Source organism: Polyergus mexicanus, unplaced genomic scaffold (assembly GCF_030449975.1).
Source record: "Polyergus mexicanus isolate NDT 795.1 unplaced genomic scaffold, iyPolMexi1.0 SCAF_2, whole genome shotgun sequence".
Lineage (NCBI taxonomy): Eukaryota > Metazoa > Arthropoda > Insecta > Hymenoptera > Formicidae > Polyergus > Polyergus mexicanus.
This window is the reverse complement of record NW_027223322.1, coordinates 3,978,223-3,997,644: the sequence shown is the minus strand read 5'-3', so window position 1 is coordinate 3,997,644 and position 19,422 is coordinate 3,978,223. Positions and strand designations below refer to the sequence as shown.

The window sequence follows — 19,422 nt, the reverse complement described above, 5'->3', positions numbered from 1 at the left end:
AACGTGTATTTTTATATTATCCGCCAGATTTATGTACATTGAATGTTTAAATTTTTGAAAACTCTGAGGAAAAACAAACGTGGACAAGCAATTTCAGCGAAACAGCATTTCATATTATCTAGATCACCGACGAGTGTGTCTAGATCTAGATATATTCATGAAATTTGAGCGCCGCGATAAAAAGGAGATTGACATTACCAACAGTTGCGTCGTCGAACAATCTAATTGCTATTCCTGCCGCTGGCGCTGCGGATCGCGCAAAATCGAGCGGATAATGCGAATACGTCGATATATCGATTAAAGTGTCCTTCAGCATCTTTCGCGAGTAACTTTAATCGTAATGCGCGACGATTATATACAATACGCGCGCTACAGGGGTTGAAACGTAATACAAAGAATTATAGTCTACACGAGCCGATGTCATAATGGTGAGTCAGAGATATTTCTCTTGTATAATTTGTACGTACTCGCGCGACCGTTCTAATCGGGGTGACAAGCGCGATTTCGAAACTGCGAAAACGGAAGTTTGAAAGAATATTTTTCTTCCTTTATATTATCATATATTTGCGATACCAGTTATTTCGTTATTACTTCAATATACCAATTACGTTTCAAAGATCGCTTGTGGAGAGATTTCTCTCTTTGTCCCACGATAAGCATTAATTTGTTATTCTTTTTCGCGCGTGTTGACATTGAAAACTACCGTTGACGTGAAGAGCTGATGTTTTCGCGCATCACTCTGTATTTTGATACAGGGACGTGTCGGGGAGAATGTTCGAGGGGGAATCCTGAGAGTCGTCGCGAAGCAATATACGCCGTGTGTTAATAATCTCGCGTACATATATACGATAGCGCGTCTCAATTCGAGGGTGCGATTTCCTCCCCTCCCCCGCCTCTCATCGAATATTTCGACGGTGATTCCGCCGCCAGACCTCCTCTCCCCCTTCCCCTCCCTTCTACTCTTCCACCCGTCGACCGCCGCGATACAGCGACGGACAGCGACGCCTCCGCGCGGCGTCGATCAATAACATTGTCGTCGACGACGCCGACGTCGAGAGCGTCGTCGCGTGTGCGAGGCGTCGCGTCATTCGCGATAGTCGAACGACGAAGATCCGTGGGATCCTGACCGAGAGCCGAGAAAATCGGCTTATTTGCGTATTGCGTATTCGCGGGAAAACTAGATCCGGGACGAGGACGACGGGGGGGGGGACATGCGACTCGGCGGGACGCCCTTATCCGCGAACGAGGAACACGGGTCCGGGAATCGCGAGGGAGAAGTGTCGAGTGGCGAATCGCCGCGGTCCCACCCACGATATGGCTAAGGTAAGTCGACCCCGGAATGAAAAGGGAGACATTAGGGATACGTGTACGCGCATATACGCGCGTCGGTGACGACATTACGCGTCGAATCGAGATACGTTGTTCGGTTTGTCTGTCAATAACGGGTAAAGTCAATAACCGGCAGGATGTCGAGCAAATAACTGTAAGTGTTAGCGATAGGATATTTCGTAACTCGTGTTAACGCGAAGAGTAAGAAGAGGAAAGAGAGAGAGAGAGAGAGAGAGAGAGAGGGAAAACACTAATAATAAGAATTATATAAACGAAGATAATATTTATTTGTGATTTTTTACTTGATTTTACACATTCTTGTATTCTACTGAATTATAGACAGCTGTTGAGAAAACGACGCGCGATTTATTGTATAATTTTTTAAAATTAATTTTCCTATATGTTTAGGCTTCTCTAAATACGTGAGTTACGCGGAGGATGATCGTTTGATTTCGACACGGTTAAGCTGTGGCGCGTATCGATATTACCGATCCACCGTATATATTGTATAATATGATGTTCGTATAGCTTCGGAAGGAAAAGGAAACAGCAAACGATGATATTACGAAATGATCTACAGTTTGGTCGCATGCACGCGAGCAAAGTATGATGCTACTTTTACATAATTTACGAGCAACACGCTCCAAACTTCGACAGCGCAGACGCGGATAGATAATCTGGACATTGGCGAATTTCCCAGTGTTCCATTTTCTACACGCGCGAATACGCACGGTACTAACAATCTTCCAATCGTATATCAAATACGTACGCTTTATAAATATCGAGTAACAAGTAACACAAGAGGCTTCAACAAAACCTAATTCAATAAATCCAAAGCAAAACAATATCGAGCAACGTAAACGAGCTTTAATTTTGTCACTTTATATTTTAGTAAGTAAGAAAAAAAAATATATAATATAAATAATTCGAGAAACACCAAGACCTACACAGAACGCATTTGCAATACAAAATATCGAGTTTCAGACATTTATTCAGTTGTACACGCTCGTCGCGTACGCAACGGATTTACGGCTTGGTGAATGCAGAGGGGCCTGATGTTCCGAAACGGAATAGAGTAATCGTCGTCATCGTCATCGTCGACACGCCAGTTACCAATGCGTATGTTCGCTCGCTCCCGCTCGATGCGCGATGGACGATCGTTCACGATGAGGCCGCGGTTACGCGCCTGGCGGTGGCGATGGTAGTGGTAGCAGAGGAACGCAAGCAGGTGTAGCCGGGGATCGCGAAGCGGATCCAGAATGTTTTATTATCGTACACGCCGCGTCGGCCGCAACACGATCGCGAGCCGCCTGTCGTTAGTCGTTATCGATCCTCCGTGCTTCACGAGCTTACGTTGCGAGAATCCTCTCTCTCTCTCTCTCTCTCTCTCTCTCTCTCTCTCTCTCTCTCTCTCTCTCTCTCTCTCTCTCTCTCTCTCTTTGTCTCTTTATTTCTCCCCTCCCCCTCGCCCCCCTTATATTTTCCATCGGGGAAACTGCGACGCTGTGTGTTGTGGAAAGTTTGCGAGCCAGTCGGTGTCGTGTGAGAAATGCTGATAACGCGGGGTACGTTTGTGTTGGTTTTTTTTTCTTTTCTTTTTTTTTTAATTATTTTCTTAAGTTATTTTGCACGCAACTCGCTATGAATTTTTTATTCGATAAAAACACGCTGATATCGTGTGAAAAAGATGAACCATCTCTCACATATCCCACGTATGACAATTTACGATTCGTTAAGGAAGATTGTGTCAATTGGGTCTATTGAAATTAATTATAGCGTTTTAACGAATATGTTTACGAGTTTACATCTAGAGAATTCAAATAATCGGTAATTTCAATCTATGGATCCTTATCGATCGCAGACTCGTGAAAAACAGACATTCGAAGAATGTTAACAACAATGTTTGCGATAGCTTATCTACGAAGGTTATACACTTTGATATTTCCACGATGATTTGACACGACGACGAGGTGTATAAATTTTGCCACGTTTTACATCGATTGGATCACAACACAACTGGTACGCTGTAATGTTTATTATATCGTTTGGCAAACTATTGACACATTGACATTGATAAAGGTTTAACTTAATGTCTCTGATGCAATAAAAGTAGATAAGTGACGTTATTAATATCAATATTAATTGGAAGTAGCGTGTGTGAATGCGCAATCTCTCTCTCTCTCTCTCTCTTTCAAAATAAATGTAACTTTATTGTCTTTAAAATAGAGACTATCTTTAGTTTATTGTCTTTAAAATAGACAACACGAAAGATGCGTTGGAGATACTTTCTATTCGTGATAATTTTAATCTTATCGTAAACAGTGTGTCGGAAAGTCAGCGATCGATCGCGAACGCGTGCCATGGAATGTATTTTATTGAGATTATAATCAATCGCGTCGCGCGAGCAACCACACCGTCAATAGTCCGTTACACAAGGCATCTTGTCACGCGCGCATTAACTTAATTGCATAATGTATGAATCGAGTAAAATTGCAGGACGCAATGGGAAAAAATATCGCGGTATAATATTACCGTCCCAGCGATCTTTATATACCTGAAGTTGAAAACCGGTATTACTGATGAAAACCATAAATTATCATTATTCTGTCTCTACCTCTGATCGCCCTTAGGCGAGAAAGGAGAAGAGATATCGCCGACACTCTTGAGAACACCCAGAGATTCAACGCTCTTGAATGAGACTCGTGCGAGAAGGTTGTTAAAATTGTCTTTATATAATTCATCCAAGAGAGAGAGAGAGAGAGAAGTGCCTTGGATGCAGTTAAAGCGCACGAGCGGTTTCCACGTCTTGGAGAAGTAACAAAGCATGACTGTCGGACGCGTGTCGGCACAAATTGGCGGGAATTAAGGCTCTTGAAGATAAACCGATGCTCTCGATATCCGTCGTCGCGATAGCCGGTGTCTCGCTCACTCGACCATGCAAAATTTATTCGTCATTTCTCAATTCTCGACTCGCGTTCTTCCTTCTTTTCACGTCAATGATCGGAATCGCGTGCGATTCGGCTCGCTATTCGCCATCTTTTTTTTTTTTTTCTTTCTTTTTTTCACCTTGGCATTTTATCGCTACGACAGCGCGTCTTTGTGACATCTTCTGGTTACCTAGATACTTGGACGTTAAAAACACGTGTTTACGCGAAGAAAATGTAAATTTCAATAGCGCGAATGAGATGCGCGAAAGGCACACAGAGACAGGCTCGCCGATGTGACCGTGATGATTGCTGACCCATTACATTATCGTTTCTCGCGTGGCTTATGTTGGTTTTTAACGAGACACATCAGCAGCAGAGAGGAAAAAACATCAATACCGCACGTTCGCGGATAAAAACAAGTTCTGATCCCGCATAATGTTTCTTTTAATATATAAATTTTTATTGCGACGTAAAAAAGATGTATATCACGTCCGCAGATAAATTGAGGAGTGATTAGATTGAACGCTACGATAAATAAAATTGTCACTGCGTATCATATTTTCGCAGACTCTGTTATTTCAAAAGAAATTCTAATACATGCGTATTTCGGCAATAGAAGAAAGGATCCATCCAAGGATCGCAAATTTACAGTCGGGATACGAGTCCAACCGCGCGTAGCGGTTCGCAGTAACCTAGTTCTCAGCAATAACGTTCATCCACACACGTTCGACACGTTGTATCGTCGATTACGTAGGTATCCCGTTTCTCGCATCGGGGAGAGCATCGATGATTATATACCTTTTATTATCCGTATACACGCTAACACAATTCTTCCTCATTTCGATGACAAATGCGCATAGATCACTGGAAAATAATTAAACCGAGTTATTTGTAAAGCTACATTGAAATATATATTGCACATACAGACCTTCTAAATGGACAAGTTTAACAAATAGTCGTAATTGTATTCGTTCCTCGTCGAGCGTGTTACGTATGCTTGTTACGTGACGAGATGAAGAACCGTACGAAATCGCGACTGGCGCCCGTTTGTATTTAAGAGGACAAAGAAGGACACTCGCGAAAGAGGAAGAGAAAGAAACATGTAGAGAGTCACGAACTAAAATTAAATTAAGCGACTGTGACGTTTCTGATTCATCTTTCGAGGGGTGGAGCTATTATTTGGAGGAGGGCCAAGGGCAACGGACTATCGTGCTCGTCGGGTTGAATTTATCAACTGACCTTGAAAAGGAAAAAAAAAAACAATTACTCAACTACTCGTATAATTGAGCAGTGATTAATTTTATTAATTACAGAGAAACACTCATTTTCCATCATTCCTATCAGGACGATCTTTGCGTAACTTGAGAAGAAATCGCACTCATACCCGCGCTCTTTTATTTGTAGAACGTAGGGGAGAGCCGAATACCTGTTCCACGAGCAGCTCGACCGTCGTTCTTTCCAAAATCGAGAGTACTCGAGGCGTCGAGGCTCTTGTCGGGAAGTCGCCGATCCACTATCTTCTCGGGATGCTTTCAGTTCGTTAACACCGAGGACGAATCTCCTACTCCGCGGGAGAAGTTCCCGGGATTCACATCATCACCTAACATCAAAAGTAATTGCGCATTTATATTTATAATAATTACGTTAATGTGTACACAGACACTTTTACTTGATATGGCTAATATGTGCGAAACGAATTCCGTGTTTCAGCCGACTCAGCGTCAGATCAGACATTCACTATATCACCAGGATGGGACATCGACAAGAATGATGTGCAACAATTGGTGCACCTTAGCGAGGAAAAAAGTAGCTTGTTCAGGTATATAAATCACAATTTTTTAAATATTTATATAGCAGCTTTATCAATTGCTTCATCTTACATATCCTTTCTCTCTCGTGATAGGCTACTTGAAGATTCTCAGCTGAGCATGATCGAAGATGTCGGCGACACCTGTCTCGTAGAATCGGGCCTGGGCAATTACAATGATGCGAGTGCAACACCGCATTATTTGATGCTTAACAAACAAAACTCCTTCGAGCACGACGAGAGTCTCGGTATACTGACGCCGGACCAGATGACTGATTTCACAGTGGCGTTGGAATGTTCCAGGACACCATCTTGTGAGAATCTCACTGGTTCGGCTGGCTCGAAATTAGCATTGACCCGAGCGTCCGCTTCTACGAGGCCGTTAGTCGATGTGGAACCCGCCGAGGAGGGCTGTAGCGAAAGGACGCCCTCGCCGGAAGAATTACCGCTCGATCCTAAACCCGTGGAGCCAATTAGGAGTGGTAATACCGTGCCGGTAAGCTTTGTAACGTCAGTCACGAGCATCACTAGTCTCGAAGCGGGCTATCAGGGAGACGGTGAGAACTCGAGACCGGCCAGTCGCGGCGCGGATCCACCATCTATGGCAGTGCCGCCGGTCAATCTTCCTGCGCCATGCCGCCAAGACCCGATGACCGACTCGGACTTCTTCACTGAGAGCGACGCAGATGCACACGAGGAGATTGTGCGGGGCGACAGGAAGGCGCAAGTGATTGACGGCACACTGTTTTGCGCACCGGGCGAACGCGTATGTCCTAGCTTCACTGGAGAAGAGATGGATTCTAGTGGAATTTACTCGGATTTGGACAAACTTCAAGCGCCCAACGAGCAAGCGTCGGAAGAAAACGACGATCATACTCCTGATACCGGAGATACTGAGCTTTCCCAGAGGAGTCAACCCACGCCGGTTGCAGCGAATGTTATTATGGATTACCTACAGGTACGTGCAAGTGCGCGAGATTTAATTTTTGCATAAACTCTGTTCTCAAAATGTCACTGATACGTAAAACACTTGCAGATTCCCGTAAAGACATCGGACGAAACAAGTAGCATAAACGATACAACGGCCTCCGCTGAAATTATGGTAATTGAGAAAGTCGAGAATAACGAAAACATTAGGCCCAAACCACAAAGCAAGGCTGATTTGGTGCCTTTGAAAAAGTATAAAATGCCGAAGAGAAATGTCGTCTCGAAGATTAAGGCGATGATCGAGTCGTCATCGAAAGATGATGCGGAAAAGGAGGCGAGACGCTCTCAAAGATCGACTAGGAAGGGTGGACGCTGGGATGCCGTGATGAACAAGATAGAGGCTGGTAAAAATGAGCAAAGAACAAGGTCAGCTAGGAAAGAAGTAAAATCGAGGGTATTGCAAAATCTCACTTTATCGCCTGCCGCGAGACCAACGTCGAAGAAGGCCGGCGATGCAAACAACAATAACAATAAGGATAAACGGTGAGACTTAAATAAAATTATTCAATATAACAAATTATGCAGATAATATTATCAGTAAACTGTTTTTTTAACTTTTAACGATGTCATTATCGTTACATGTCACGTACATACATGATGTGTCAAAATATGTACGCGACAATACATAATATTGTTAAGAATTAGAGAAACAGCCGACAGTACAGCGAAATGTCTATTGATAATAATAATGGTCAAAAAATTGATGAGATCCATTATTTATGATTATAAAATCGATTCGCGCTTTTTCTCTGTATCATAAACTATATCAGAGATATTTACAAATCTTAGGAGAACGCGCGGTTGGCAAGAAATGAAATCACCGACACAGGAAACAGCCAGAAGTTCTGTTCGTAGTTCCATGAGTGATCTTAGCAGTGGCCCGAGTAAGGACATACCAAGTAAGTAACATTAATATTCATATTTGAAGAATGTGGCGGAATATGTAGAGTCACACGAATGAAGAGTTGTAATTATTGTTATGTAATTATTGTTATATATGATAAATAGATCTTTGAATAAGTAACGAGAGATATTCTCTTATTCTCTCTCTTTTTCTTCATCTCATAGTTTTGTTACTGTGTGGCTTATAATATTGCTGTTAGAACATCTGTATCTGTATTTAACAGATACACTGTTGTTTTATATGGTCTTCGATACACTTTCGACGAGTTATTGGATAACAAATTCTTCGTTATTGGATAACAAACGAGAATAAATAAGTTAAAAAGAATATTCAAAACGAATAAGAAACGCAAAATTGATGCAGGATTGGTTTCGTTATCTCATCGGAATCTTTGAATTTATTTGGAAAACGCATAATAAGATCTAGTAAAAATGAATATTTTATCTCGAGAAAGAGGAAATACGCGCAAATAGCAAAGATCATGTCCCGTTCCTCTAAGTATAGCTTACCTACCGGAGAGAAAGACGAGGTCTCCTTATCGACCCGCGGCAGTAAAAGGCCGTCGAGGAGACCTAGAGGAACTTTATTGCCCCTTTTATCGGCGCCACTGGTGAACGCAGCATCGTTTTGCTTCTATTGTACGGAGAAGGAAGCTGCGTCGAGCGGCGCGCGTCGCGCAGCTTCGCCGCAGTCGCATCCATTGGGTCGGTAGTCTTCGACGGATCTCGTGTTGAATCGTATCGTGCGTATATATATATGTATATATATATGAAATGCGCGCATGTATCTTTGATGCATTAGCCCCTCGCCTATGCTCGTCGGTCTTTTTCTCATGGAACACACACCTATTACTTCTCACTCGCTCTCGCAAAATCAGGTCAACGGAGAATGCGTAGCAGCGCATAACGTAGACCATAGACCTATATGCGGAGGGGGAGAGAGGAAAAGAGTGAGAGAAGCGGATAGTCCGATGACAGCTCGATGTGTTGCCAGTGGATAAGCCATCGAGTGACCGTGAATATCGCACGATTATCCAGGCGGCGGCTCTAAATCGGACATCGATTCCTCTCGTTTCGTCGAGAGGACGAGGAGGTGTTGCAATATTTCTCCTCCGGGAGTTGCCCCGGATGCGAACGTTCCTTCGACGCAAGTGTATGTACGTGCGTACAAGAGGATAGAGAGGAGTTGTGTGCCTTGCCTCCTCTCAATATATGTATGACCTATTTCCCATCGCGTCGCCTTCTCTTCGTTTCTTTTATCGCCACGGTGCACACGTGCCGATTACATATGCGGACACGTAACTCGCGAAAATTCTTTTTCTACAAACTTTTAATATTTCGCTGTGTTTTAATATTCTCTGCAATTTATATACTCTACGCTTTTGACCGCTATATGTATATTTGTCGGCTCGTCGTCCCCACCTGTCGCCTAACCGGGATTTGACATCTCCGTTATACGTTGCCGTGCCGTGCAATTTGAGGGCAATGTTCGTGTCGGTGTTTCACTGCCTGCATCTGAATCGCATAGCACCGTAATTTACCTGTGCAGATACATACCGATCGTCTACCTGTATGCGGTATCTAGGCCTACATTAACGGCGCACACCACGTCGACAGCTGCACGGGTCAACGCCATTCGCGGTTTATTTCCGGCCTCTTCTCGAAGGAGTTTGTCGTGCTTTCTTTATACATTGGCTCGCCATGCACCTTCGTCATCGTGCATCTTCGTCGCAGGTCGGCGAAGAGGATGCCTTCCTGTATTCGTCTGCCTCATCCCCACCCTCGTCGGCGGCGACAGGTGTATTCGACCGAGCAACGACCACGTGCGTTGCGAGCAAGGTCGACGAGTATCGGTACGCGGCGACTACCGGTCCCTCGATCCGCCCTGCGCGAACTTACGCAATCATCGTCGGAATCGGCGGCTGCTGCTGAGCCCACGCGAGATTGCGCCAGAGTTTTCGACGATCGGGAATGATCAATCAGAACGATATTTACACATAGCTTACGAATCACGCGGAATTGTGGTGGCTGTGCTGATACGTGATACCATAAAGCGTGATACGGTGTCCTATCATGATCGGTGTCGGATGTCCAAAGCAAAATAACACGAAAGATATACCATGATATATCGAGCGGGGCGGCTGTGATATAAGAGCTCGTGTCGTGTCGAAGACAAACAAAGCGTCGCGATCGATCGACTGTCGCGACCGACTCATCTGAAAGATGCCCCTTGTATATCTCGGCTTGGAGAACGACGTCGCCACGACGGCGGCGACAATCGTACATACATTAAAGCGATTCTCACGCTCGATTCACGAACGAATACGACGGGATGAAGGTACGCGCCAGGCCAGTCGTATTCTCGTCGACGGGGAATACGGACGATTCTACTTACGGATTATAATGGGAAAACATTGGTGAAGAAAGCAACGCACAATACACGAACAAAATGGGACAACAAGGATCAAAGGACAGATCCTCGCTTCCGAGGAGGACGGACTTTATCCGAGACTCGACGAAGATGCGCCTAGGCAGCTTCAAACGAGGTAGAAGGGAATGATTTGATCGCGTAACGGTGATTCTTCCGGTCTGTGTCGTTGTAGTTGAATCGAAGACCATCTGTCGCGTTTATTTTTGCCATTCATTTAATCTGTGTGATCTTGTTTTTCCTTGAAAAAAGTACGCATTTAATTTCATATCGCGCGTTATTTTCAGAGAGATCGCCAACATCCACCAATCCACCCAGGAGATTCGTCTCGAACGGCCACACTAATCATCATCAAGTCCGTGTGAACAGTTTCGACGCGAAAAAGAACTGCATCGACGTGACGACGGTCGAACTCGGTAAATATATGTACTTGCCACAGATTGACATTCGAGATCATTAGATAACTACATCCGTGCGTATATAATATCGCCCTAATAATCAATTGGGAGCGAGGGGAGCGGGAGAGAGCGGAGAGGAACGAGAGCACCGTCGCGTATTTCCGGCCAGAGCTCCACTACCATGACGAGCGACACGCTGAAAAGAGAGAGCCGTCTCTTATCCCTAAGACTAACTTGACCAAACTGTTATTGCATCTACCGGTTTGCGGATTCATAAAATATTAGCCGCATATTGAATACCACGCATTATAATATTCTCGAAAATTTCACTTTTTCTTATTAAGCAGACGATGGAAAAGAGCAGTGTGCGGTCGTCATTATACTGCCAGCTGGACAATCCAGTTTAGAATATATTCTCGCTTTGCTACTTTCCCTTAAGATAAAGACGGAACGGAGAAATTCTCGTAGAGAATTTGACCATTTGACGCGATTTGCCATTGAAAGCTTCAAGATATTTGTGCAAATAATTATTCAAAGATTTAATTTCTTAGACCTATCTTTTTTTACGTAGGTCGGAATTTTAACAGTATTTTGTTTCTCCGTTCGCGCATGTTAATTGTATTCATTGGAATGATCTGAATTTTTATCCAACAGTGGGTGAATCGATTTTGTACTCGCGGTAAATTGTATAGCAACGTGTCGTAGGCATTTTACAAAGCGCTGAATCTTTATAGATCGATTTGTAATCATTACATCTTTAGCAAATTTTTCGGAAATGCAATGTTTCCAAGATATTTCTTTTAATATTTTTTTAGAGATTTCGAGATTTCATTTTTTTAAATAGACAGTGCATTTATTATTTCTTGATCCTTTGTGTGAATGATTTTCTGGTAAAAAAATTTCGATAATTTTTTAATAATTAAGTCTAAAATTAACATCATGTACAGAGGTATTAACTGTTCCATTTAACTTTGTTTATATTAGAGACGTAAATCACATTTTGTTGCAATAAAAAAGAATTTATCAACTTTTCTTTATGTCAGCTCAAATAAAATTTCTTCAAATGTTTTATTATAAAAAATGTAAATATTAGACTTAATTATAATAAAATTACCAAAATTTTTATACGAAAAATTAAGAACTAATAAATGCATTGTATTGACATATTTAAAAATCTCGAAAATGGTGCATTTCCGAAAATTTTGCCAATGGAAAAAGTTTTTTTTTGTTTTTTTTTTTTTTTGTTTTTTTGGACAAATAATACGATCTGTAAACTATCCATATAGAATATTCTGTATACATGTAGGTATATTTATACTTGAACTTTCCTTATCTCGCACAGGTGATAAAACGGTTCTCGCCGTACGGTACTCGTACGCTCGCCGGTACGCGAACTCGCAAGTACTACCGGTTAGTGCTTAACATGCTCTCGTTAACGCAACACATTCTCTTTACAGAGAAGAGCCCACCGTCAGTGCGAAAGCCGGCAATAACAAGGAGATTAGCGGCTAACGCTACAGTAAAACAGAAATCCTCCACTCCGTCAATAAAAGGTACGTACGATTGTTCATCGAGCAAATTCCTCCGCCAATTAAAATACAATACATTAAAGGATCGGCGTTGTTCCGTTACATTCGCCTGTTGTTTGCATTTTGCAATCCATTAACCGTGTTACTTTAATACATAGCAATTAGTTTCTAAAAACTTCCCACGATTATTCCGCAACACACACATATGCATGTACACTCATATACAGTCAAGTACATTTAATTTACTCAGTGCAATAATGCATCATTCGTTCCTTACGTATTGTATGTACATATGTACGTATACGCATGCATATCGGTCCGTACGAGTCTTCTTGTCGTTTGGAAGAAAGTCACAGCTTTCACTCAATAATCCCTGGCACTAAAAACTCAACAACCTGTTTACCCGACGCCTCTCTCGGTGCTTTCCTTTCATGTCAAAAATTCACCGGCACTTTGACCTAGTCTAGACTCCAATCTATCGCCGCGAAAGAGAAAAGGAGAGAGAAAGAGAGAGATCCTTATCAAAATCCGGTATTCGTTCTGAATAATAGGGAATACAGCGAAAGCAGTTTATGCGAGTTCAACGATCTCTGTTGTGTGAAGTAAAGAGAGTAGAGCTTGAAAGGACGCGTTGTATTTGAAGGGATAATCGTCGCGATTGCATTCGTCGTTCTTGCACGTTCAGCATTCATTCTGACGTAAGAGACATTTTATACACGCCGATGCTCGACGACCGTAAGTAAGCACGAACACGCGCTCATTTCCTCCATCTAAGGGCGGTCGATTCCAAATTGGAAAACCCGAGTTATTCGACGCGCGACGGTTCCAAGGACGCCGGAAGTATACGATTACTGCGAGAATTTTGCTAGAGAGAAGATTGTAACGAGGGGCTTCAGTTTAGTCTCGTTAATTAAGGGAGCTTTCCAGCAAGAAACATATATAGATAATGTCACACGATTAACTGTCAAATAGAAGAATTTTTGAGAGTTCACAATTTTTTTATTTGATATTGCGTGACATCGTGTCTGTTTTCTTGCTGGAAAATCTCTACAAATAAGTAGATAGATTTTCCTTAGGCGCATCGGAACGTATAAGAACTAGAAACGTCATTTTTTTCAGGTCTAAGGTTTTTTCCGCAAGAAAAACCTCTTTTCCGGGAAGGTTTGCTTCTCGTAGAAAGAATTCGCTTGGGAAAAAATTGCATTGTCTATCTATGCTTTTAGCGTTTTTTAATCTCTTGGCGATTCCACCTTGCGTAGAGTAGGGGAGTGTTTAGGAAGAGACGGTAAGGCGGAATGGGGGACATAGGGTGGGAGAGGCATATACAGCTGTCTGAGGTAGCCCGTGGCTCGTGCTAATTCAGTCGAAGCGCGAACTCGGCCAGCAGATTGTTACGAATGACGATACTGATTAGAAGATCGCGCGGAATGTTTATCGTTGAGATCTAATAGAGGACGAATCGAACATTTCTTATCGTTGAAGGTGGTTGACAAACGTCGTTCCGGCGTTCAAATGCCGCGCATTCGCCAATTGTATAATTGTTCGTCAAGGATATCGTAATCATTGAACCAATATCCGAATCTGTTTACGTCGCGCAGTTAGTGATAAATTTGCTGACATGCGTGTTCCCAAAATACCTGAGTTTTTCTGACGTAGCGAAGCATGTTGGAAGGGGTATCAGGTACCAGGAGACGTATAGGAAGCAAATTTTCTTGGCTATGATTCACGGACACAGAGCGTAGTCATAGAGGTGTCTTTTGGCAATTCCGCAATTGGGATTGTGCATTGCACACGGTTGACCTTAACCCGCGATGTCTTCTCATTCAACGACGAACTTGGATGATATTCTGGTGCTTTGATTCTTGAGAGAAGAGAGAGGTCCGTTCTACGAGTTTTGTAAAACAGGATGTGACGTAAACTACCGCGAAATCATGGCTGTTCCGCTTGTTCAATAAGCCGCGATTTCTCTATGTATATGTGTATGTGTGTCACCTGTCAAAGTCCTGACAGGAAATCAAGTCGGACAAAGATAGAACGAGTATTTCGACTTTCCAAGTTGTTTTCCGTCGACTTTTCCCTCATCAAACTCTCTTTCATACACACAGAACTATATGTACGATTAAATCGAGACTTAAGCAAACGGACGTAAAAATGATTTCTTGTCCTCGGAATTATACATTGACCTCCCCGAGGAGTCACGAACAATAGAGGACAGAAGTGCGAAGTCTATGTACATTACATGCGATCAAGATACTTATGTAGATTGGTGGCGGCACGTGGGCCGATTCATTGATACGTCAGAGTGGGTGGGTCAGTCTGGCCGACACACTTGCGTGTTGTTCTTTTCTTGTTTTTTTTTTACGACGTAATCAATTTGGTGATGCCCGATGACGACGCTGATTACAGATCGTGAGTCTAAGGAGGCTCATCACAATAACACCTATGCGGTAAGGACATTACCGGAGACGCGGGATCAAGCCGCGCAAACCACCGTACCTTATGAAGATTTTCGCGCCGAAAGGGCTGCGCAGGCGCTTGCAGTGAGCGTACACTACTTGGCTTTTGAGGTACATGTTTACTATATATACGTTGTTTGTCGCATGACAAAAAAAGAATTGCGCAAATTAACGGGAGCATGTCTTTCAGCTGGATGCATTTGCTACTCCCCAATTGAAGAAGGATTTCGAGAAGTTGAAGATCGATTGCGAGAAGATGAAGAACGACCGATCGACCGTGCTTTCAGAGGTCGACGGTTTACGCACGAGATGTATCAATATGGAAGAGAGACTTGAAGCAGAGAGAGAGGATCACAATAAAGATCTGGACCAGCTTCGCGACGAGTGTAAGTGTAATACAACAAATCTATTTATTTTCCATTTAGAAAGATTTAAAAAAATCTTTCATGGGCCGTATATATATTTTGAAAGCACGCGATGACGCAATGTTCGCGAATAAAAAAAGAAAAACTCTTCACGGCGTTTTGCGCCGCAAAACAGAAATTTGAGTGTGCGTAAAGCATCAGCTTAACAACAGTAGATATTATTCTCTGTGTTATTCACGTGGAGTATAATCGTCCTAATGTCGGTGCACGAGTCATGCCTGCATAAAGTGGAACAATTATTAATTAAAGTGAACGATTGAGCAGTGCCTACGCGTAACTCGAATCTTTGCGATTAATCCTGTCGAATCCTGCCTCTCTTCTTTCTACTTTTTTCTTTTGTTAAAAAGATATATTTTGAACACTCGCTGCGCAAAAGTATTTTGTTCTTAATTTAGTTCTCACGTAACGTTTAACGTTTCAATGCCTGCTAATTATAGATTCAATGCGTGCTCTCCGTTTAGCTTTGTATATACTTTAGCTTTTCAATTTTAAGCGCTGATACCGCGACAAAATATATTTATATTAAATTATAAAATTGAAATAAAAAATGTGGAAATTTTTTTTTATTATTATTTAATTTATTAATATATTATTTAATTTATTAACTATTTATTAACAGGAAAATTCTTTTAATATTAGACATGCTAAACAGCAGACATTTTGATTTGTTTAAGAAATAAGTACATAAATCATTTTTAAAAATGAAATGAGACAATATAATAAAAAAGAAAAAAGCATGCAAACAATTGAATACACGAGGTGCAATTTAAAAGTTCTTAGATTATTGCTATACGGCTCAAATCGCTTAACATTGATATTTGTCGTTAAGAAAAGTATATTTATGATGCATCAATCTGCAATGTGCAATGTGCCGACTAGCAAAGTAATATGAGCACGTGTTTTTTTGTTACATGCATTTTCGTAAGTGCATCACACGATTGGACTACGGAAATCCGTGAAATGCTTGAAACAGTATTTGGGTAAAAACTTGATGTACACTTCTTATTCGTGAAAATTTGTCATTTCAAAGCCATTTAAAAATTGCGGATGACATGTGTGTGACTTATGAAAATCTATGTAACAAATTAGTTAGTACTCTCTCAATACCAATTGGAAAAATATACTACGACTAGTAAAATAATCATTTATTAATAGAAATTAATTAAATTTTCGACATAAAATACGATAATTAACAAGACTGTAAATACATACATTAAAATTAAAAATGAGAATATTCAATTTAGCATTCTGGTTTTCCAGTGGAAGCTCATAGGGCGAAACAGGTTGCCGCGCTCGTCGAGACTCTAAAAGAGGAAAGGCGCAAGTACGATGTCAGACTGGAGGAAATCACGAGGGAACATCGTGCAACAATCGCGAAATTACGCGCCGAGCACGTCAACGAGCTGGCTCGCAAGGAGGAGATGAGGAGATCCGTAGTTCACGATCAAGGCGCCGCGCTAATGGCGGAGATCGAGTCTTTAAGATCCGTGTTGGAGCTGAAAAGTCAGGAGAATGCGGCTGTTCGATCTGAACTCGACAGTTACAGACGCGATATCGAAGAAAAGGATGCGTTGCAGATACGGCTCGATATGGCAGAGGCGAGATGCGAAGATCTGAAGGCCCAGCTTCAACGGAAGGAGTCCTTCGAACGGCAGGTCTCGCACGAAAATGAGATGCTTCACGAATCGATTCATCAAGTCTCGAAACATAATAAACGGCTGTCGCAACGTAACGAAGAATTACAATGGAAGCTGCGAAACAAGAATGACTGGGTGAGCGTTCTTGCAAATCAATTGAATCCGCGACTAACCCGGTCCACGGGCGCGGAACAGATGGAACATAGTTTCTCAGCCGAAAAGAACGGCGCTCACTCGTCATCAATGATGAAGTTCATGGTCGAAAAAGGCGCCTCCGTCTCTTGGACGTTGGAAATCGATGATCTATCGAAAGGATCGTCGTCCGACTCACTCAGCACGAAAGCAGGTAGACCCACGGAGGGCGCAACGACAGTTTCTAGGCAAGGATCGCTCAGATTGTCAAACAGAACACCCGCCATGGATACCAGAGCGAGATCGAAGAGTGTCTCAACTACGTGCGATTCAGCGCGTACTGCGGCGGTGGATGAAGCTGCCGCCGCGTGGTCGCCGACATTCAGCTCGACGCCGATCTCGCGACGACGTCCTAGGAAGGACCAATCGTCGCCCTGCTCCTCGTCATCTTCGTCGTCTTCCACATCGTCCGCGGCACCAACCGTGAATCCCGCAGTGGCCGCTGCGGTGGCGGCCGCTGCGGCCGCAGTGGACGAGTGCAGCATCGGTAGCGGTCAGAGGCCTCAGGAGGCCGGCGGCGAAGCGATGATCTCCGAGGAAACGTCGGCATCCAGCAGCGAGGACGAGTCATCCACCGGTAGCGATATCCCGCGTCTGGGAATACAGTTTGCTTGGGGCAAACCGATCAAGTAACACTCGAGCGAACAATTCGCGGCCTGCTACGCTTACCTGTCTACGCGTCCTTTCTCTCGCGTAACAAAGTTGTTTCGAATCGTACGGCCGCTATCTTTGTTCTTGCCTATAGAGTGGAGTTGAATTCATTTTCGTTACACGTGATCATTCCCCTTCATTCGTTTATATCGGATATATTACGTTTCGTATTGTATAACGCCGGCACCGCGCTTTTTTTCTTTTTTTTTTTTCTTTTTTTCTAACTCATATCCGAACGAATTAGAGCGAGAAGAAAATAGCGTTTACGTTTTAAGCAAATGGGCCGTGCGATTAAACAATTCAATCGATTCCGGAGTATGTTATAAGTTAGTAAGATGTTTAAGAATGAATTCCACGACGTATTTTAACGTTACGACTGTATAAACTAGACTAATACGATTGTTTCCGTGGTTTTTCAATTACGAAGACACATTTCACATCCTTCCCGACATATTTTGCAATTTAAAGCAGCGATTTATTGTCTGGATTTAAGACTAGGATCTTTGAAATCCGTTACGTAATGATTTCTTGATATATACAACGAAACTGTTTCGTTTACTGCAATCAAGGCAATCGTGCCTTCTTTTCGGGCAATCTTCGCTCCTGTAAAGTTCATGATGTTTAAAATCTCGTAAAATTTTTTTGTTTTTTGAACTTTAACAGGCATTGGAAAAGGTAGTTTAATGCCATTTCGGCTAACAATTTTTATTGCGATTCTCTCGAGAATTTTACAGTCCGATTATTTGGACATCTTTACATTTAAGTGAGTGAATTTTATAAGCGCTACTTCTTTTTTTGGTACAGAGACCATGTAATATTGCAGAAATTAAATATAAGAGCATGTGACAGAAGAGAGAAATATTTCATGTTCGCAAATCATACCGATTTCATACTTGTAGGTCAATCTTTTTCTTTTTTTTTTTCGGATAATACACATAATTTTTTGTTTCCCGTTTGCAAATTTATTAATTTACAGACTTGAGCAGATTAATATATTTTATTGCCAAAAATACGCGAGATCGCGAACGATGTTTGTCTTTAACGCGCCCATGTGTATAGCGATACAATTTGCGGACGGATTACATGGCAAATCCCGCAAAGAAACAGTGAAAACTGTTAGCGACAAACCAGCACGTTGTGACAAGAGTGTTAATTTCACAGTCCGTTCCACACATAGACGAGTAATAGTCTAGATGTAAAGAAGAGAAACGCGTTGTGCGCGCCGCAAATACGGAAATCGAGTATTACTTATCGCGAGAAAGTACGTTTTCTTTTCTCATTGTGTGCTGATAAGATCGATGTATTATATACTTCTCGAATAAATAAGTATCATCTATATAAATTGTAGCAATTTGAAAAGATTTCTTGTTTGTCTTTGTCAATTGCTATAATTACCAAGAACTCGTACTTGAGATACCTCGACTATATATATTAATCGCTATTTTGTCTGGCATTCAAGAGTCGATATTTGATTTAACAAAAATGTATCGATAATCATTCTGAAAAATCTCTTGAATACGAGAATTTACAAGATTTTTTGACGAATAGAAAGTAGATACACATAAAATCGTAAAAGCGATTTTAAATTGCGATGTGATAATAGATTGATTCACTTAATCCAAATCGAAATAAGAGGAAATATAATTACTGTTATGATTCATGATGTCATTATTAATTAGATTACTCTTGTTAATTATACATCTGTGATGTCCTCTTTGTTCGAACATTAATAAAAGATTTTGTTATGCGAGTC

The 19,422-nt window shown here is 42.1% G+C and overlaps 1 protein-coding gene across 3 annotated transcripts; it reads left to right on the top strand.

Annotated features, from left to right (window-relative positions):
• Positions 1 to 343: 343 nt before the first annotated feature.
• Toc (toucan) lies at positions 344 to 19,320 on the top strand. 3 transcript variants are annotated; one of them, XM_070315488.1, is made up of 11 exons: positions 344 to 428; positions 5,661 to 5,868; positions 5,967 to 6,075; positions 6,160 to 7,021; positions 7,100 to 7,533; positions 7,840 to 7,949; positions 10,669 to 10,797; positions 12,237 to 12,332; positions 14,715 to 14,875; positions 14,955 to 15,150; positions 16,450 to 19,320. In XM_070315488.1, the coding sequence occupies exons 1-11, from the start codon at positions 426 to 428 to the stop codon at positions 17,649 to 17,651; spliced, it is 3,510 nt and encodes a 1,169-aa protein (XP_070171589.1). In that variant the 5' UTR covers positions 344 to 425; the 3' UTR covers positions 17,652 to 19,320. The 3 variants fall into 3 exon arrangements, with proteins under 3 accessions (XP_070171589.1, XP_070171591.1, XP_070171590.1); XM_070315490.1 differs by lacking the exon at positions 344 to 428 and adding an exon at positions 1,049 to 1,323; XM_070315489.1 differs by lacking the exon at positions 344 to 428 and adding an exon at positions 1,236 to 1,323 and having other exon boundaries at positions 7,112 to 7,533.
• The last annotated feature ends 102 nt before the right edge of the window (positions 19,321 to 19,422 follow it).